This window comes from Pristiophorus japonicus, unplaced genomic scaffold, assembly GCF_044704955.1.
Source record: "Pristiophorus japonicus isolate sPriJap1 unplaced genomic scaffold, sPriJap1.hap1 HAP1_SCAFFOLD_79, whole genome shotgun sequence".
NCBI classification, from domain to species: domain Eukaryota; kingdom Metazoa; phylum Chordata; class Chondrichthyes; family Pristiophoridae; genus Pristiophorus; species Pristiophorus japonicus.
In genome coordinates this window covers 2,017,014-2,021,678 of record NW_027254707.1, presented here as the reverse complement: position 1 = coordinate 2,021,678, position 4,665 = coordinate 2,017,014, and the positions used below count along the sequence as shown (strand labels likewise).

The window sequence follows — 4,665 nt, the reverse complement described above, 5'->3', positions numbered from 1 at the left end:
TCACATTTAACCGCTTCGCCAAATTTCCCTTTTACTGACAAGGGAGCTTGCTCATACCATGTCTCAAATTAATAATATATTCGTCAAATGAATAACATTTGTAGGACTATGGCGAGGGGGACTAATTAGATAGGTCTCTGAGGGACAGCACACGCACGATGGGCCGAATACCTTTTCTCACTACTGTCAGAATCTGAGAGCTGCGCTTTTCACTGTCGGTGGCTCGTTGGTCTGGGGGTATGATTCTCACTTAGGGATGATCACATTTGATATGCGAGAGGTACTGAGTCCAAATCGCGGACGATCCTCGCCATTTTTTACTCAAAGTTCCATTTCTCACAGCCGGTCGACATGTGAGGAAACAGACATATTTCACATTAAAACGTGTGATTTTGCGCCGATGTTCCCACTGTGTCCAAATCCCAGAGCAAAGATTTAATCCAGTCACACTGAATACTGCGGGCCGACGGTCACCTTGGTAACGGAATGGTCATTCTGACATCACTTTCTGAACAATTGCACACAAGGCAATGGGTCATCAATAAATGGTAAATGAATTAAACACTCTGCAATTACATTGTAAATAATAGGAAATAAAATGCTGGATAATAACTGGTGCAGTTAATAGCTTATCTCTAGCAAAGATTAAGAATGATGTGTTTTGTTTACACACACACGCACACAGCAACGACTCTGTGTGCATTCTTTTCAGTTGTTCGACTTAACCTGATGCAATTTATTTCTCAGGACTTTAGGAACCTGCGGGAAGCCATCCGGCGGTGTTTGCTGTGTCAGTATCTCAAGATAGAGCGCGCCGTTGCTCCTCCCACTGCCCGCGGGATTGGGGCAGCTATTTAAAGGGACAGGGACTCTCTTTTCTCTGCCTATTTATACTTAAAGGAACAGTCCAGTTTATCTCAGTTTGTCGGCGGACTTCACGAACCGAGCTCCCATTAACATTCGCTCCCTTCTGTATTGTGCTGTGATTGTGAAGCTGTCTATTTCAGTGACTTGAGCCTTTCTAAAATGACACATTGTTTTTATAATCCATTTGACTTGCTTGTCCAATTTCGAAACATTTCCGAATTTTGCAGTGTGACGAATTTTTTGTTTAAAGGTGGAATACAGTTTGTTTCAAAATATTCTTTCTACCCCTCCCTCAATCCCCCAAATTTTAGAACACTCTGCAATACTGACTGGGAAGTTCCCAAGTTCGGTCCTTGGTCTGGGCTGTTAGTTGATCTCAGCCAAGGCAGCAGTTCAGGGGTTATAATTGTCCTCAGTACCACTGGGCTAAATATAAGTAAAAATTAGCCACTGCCCTTGCTCTTGATACTGATCCAGTGACATCAATTGGGAAGTGTATGGATGTCATTTGGGAGTAGGATTGGACTCGGCTCTGATGACTACCACAGTGGAAATCCTGCTGACACTCACTGAGTCGACTGATGGTGAAGCACCAGAGGTTAACAACTGTCTGTGGAATTGCACCCAGCCAGATTCAACACTTCCTGGAGAAAGTAATTCGCAGTTGATTTAGGACAATAAGGATGGAGGGACAGTGTCTAGAATAAGGCTTTTACAGCTTTGGAGGGACAGGAGGGGACAGAATGTCCGATAGAAACTAGACTTGTCTGTTCTGAATTTCTATCCTGTACTTAAAGTAACAACTTTTGTAATCTACATTTGCAAGATATTAGAATGGGAAGATCTGCAGCTTGGTAACTCAAACCAAACATCACATCAAGATTTGAGAGATTCACTGGATTCATCTGGATCACCTTATCATCAGCCTTTGGAAAAACACCAATCACAGTGGTGAGAAACAGGACACATGATCTGTGTGTGGATAGAACTTCAACCATTCATCAACCTGTGAGACTCGTGAGCCCAGCTGACTAAACACTGTAAATGTGGGGACTGTGGGAATGGATGCAGATGGGCGTTGGGTGGAAACACATCAGGGAGAGGCCATTTACCAGCTGAGTGTGGAAAGAGATTCAGTCTCTCATCTCATCAACTGACATTCGAGGACTTAGATAACAGACTTTCTCCTGTGAATATAGAGCTGTGTTATTGGGCCGCGATGTTTTTACTTGTTCATCTAGTTGACTGTAAACCTTTGCCAATTAGTTGATGTGATCGGTTTACTTGTAGATATTTAAAAAAATACATTTACTGAGTGGATTCAAATTTAAATTGAAACCAGCTTTCCAGGGGTGATACTCTATTCACACATTGAAGGTGAAAGAGATGCTGTGGACACACGAACATTCCAGTATGTGTAAGTGAGTAACAGACTGGATTTTGTGTTTAGTGATCCAGGGCGTGTTAGCTATCCCTACCCTGGACATCAAGGCACTGTGGACGGTATGGGGAACTGGGACTTGTCCTGAGAGTAACCAAAGGTCTGAGAACTGAAACAATCTACAGTTAGAAAGCAGTAAAGGCGCAAAATGTAGCAGTCGATAACAAGACATCAATTTGTCTCCTCTTATCATGGAGACCTCAAGTATCGACACACTATGTTATTTGAAATATCAAAAAATAAACTCCAGCCCAGTTTTATGGGTGATTAACATCAGCAGAAACAAATCCCAACTCACAGAATGAGCACGATTCAGTCAGGATGCGATTAACAACAGTAATGACAGTAGAACCCAACCCCTGCAGTCACTTGCGAACTCGCAATTCAAATGACTGAGTAACTCCCTTCCCACACTTCCCCAGTGTGAACTCGCTGGAGTTTCAGCAGATCAGATGATTGAGTGAAACCTTGGCCACACACAGAGCAGGTGAATGGGCTCTCCCCAGTGTGACTGTGATGATGGATTTCTAGATCAGACGGGGAACTGAATCCCTTCCCACAGTCTCCACATTTCCATGATTTCTCCATGGAGCAGGTGTCCTTGTGTCTCTCCAGGTTGGATCAGTTGAAGTTTGGTCCACACACAGATCACGTGTAGTTTCTCCCCGCTGTGAATGGTGCGATGTTTTTCAGGCTGTGTAACTGGTTGAAGCTCTTTCCACAGTCAGTACACTGGAACAGTCTCACTCGGATAGGGTATGTGTGTCTCGGTGCTTTTACAGTCACACTGATGTTTGAAATATTTTCCCACAGACAGAACAGAAAAATGTTTCTCCTGCCACATTCAAAGGCCGATGGTATTCATCATTTCTTGCACACATGGTTGGGTAAGTACGCAAAGTGAGAATAAAATCAATGAGCTGCTAATTTTCTCTGCTGGTCACTGGGTCTTTTGTGCTGGCCCAATAGGGTCAACCCGGGCTGGCCCAATAGGGTGAACCAGGGCTGGCCCAATAGGATGAGCCTGGCTGGCCCAATAGGGTGAGCCCGGTCTGGCCCAATAGTGTGAGCCCGGGCTGACCCAATGGGGTGAGACTGTGCTGGCCCAATAGGGTGAACCTGGGCTGTTCCAATAGGGTTAGCTTGGGCTCGGCTGGCCCAATAGGGTGAGGTGTGCCGGCCCAGGGTCAACAGACAACTATCAGAACAACAAGGCTCCCTTTCTGGGGCCACGGAGCTGGACATAAACATGTGGCCAATCAAACTGACAGACATCCTGAAGCCGCGCCCACCCTTTGTCCCTGCACAAAGGGCCGTGCATGCGCCGTGAGACCGCCCTGACCAATATGGCGGCCGCTGAGCACGCTTCCACCACCGGGGAAAACCGTTACTGCCAAGAAAGGCGCTAAGAAAACGGTCACTAACACAACACCGAAGGGCGGCAAGAAGCGCAGAAAGTCGAGGAAGGAGAGTTACTCCATTTACATCGACAAAGTGATGAAGCAGCTTCACCCCGACACCGGCATCTCCTCCAAGACCATAGGCATCATGAACTCGGTTGTGAACGATATTTTGGAGCGCATCGCTGGTGAGGCTTCCCGCCTGGTCCATTACAACAAGCGCCGCACCATCAGCTCCCGGGAGATCCAGACCGCCGTGCGCCTGCTGCTGCCCGGGGAGCTGGCCAAGCACGCCGTGTCGGAAGGGACAAAGGCGGTGCCCAAGTACACCAGCTCCAAGTAAAACTGCACGCTGTCCTGAGAGATCAAACCCAAACACAACGGCTCTTTTAAGAGCCACCCACAACCTCTCTGAAACAGCTGCACAAACGCATCTCCCTTTAAACTTAAATCACTAATTATTTCCTGAACAGTTGTGTGAGAACCTTTGGAGTTCCAGCTGTAGGTTTAGTTTTGAATTCTCAGACAAGCAGCTTCACTCTCAGACCTGTTAATATACACCGCCTGCCGAATTAAGAGCATGTTTAGCGGCTGAGACTCAGATTTCAGTCACACATTCTCTCTCGCAAGTACTTATCAAGTTTATTTTTCAATTCCTGTTGCGTCAGTCCGTTTATTAACCCGACACTCCCCGCAATATAACAATCCAGAATGGGAGTTCTTACAGAGACCAGAACCAGGGCAGTTTGAACACTCTGTCTAATATGTCCTTACTATACAGTATAAATGTACAGGAGGCCCATACTTGAGAGAAGGTCACTCTGTGGCCAGTAACAATTATTAGCCAGCAATGAAGTGATGATAATGGGTGGAGCTTCCCCTTTTATACCTGAAAGTCCAGGTTAGGAGTGTCTCCCACAAGTGCACACCCTTATGGTCAATGTTCTCACGGTGTCC

General features: G+C 46.1%; 1 protein-coding gene across 1 annotated transcript; it reads left to right on the top strand.

Moving 5' to 3' along the window:
• The first annotated feature begins 256 nt into the window (after nucleotides 1–256).
• LOC139256888 (histone H2B 5-like) lies at nucleotides 257–4,051 on the top strand. The gene is made up of 3 exons (XM_070874351.1): nucleotides 257–280; nucleotides 1,694–1,818; nucleotides 3,670–4,051. Exons 1-3 carry the CDS (start codon nucleotides 257–259, stop codon nucleotides 4,049–4,051), a joined length of 531 nt encoding a protein of 176 aa, XP_070730452.1.
• Nucleotides 4,052–4,665: the final 614 nt, after the last annotated feature.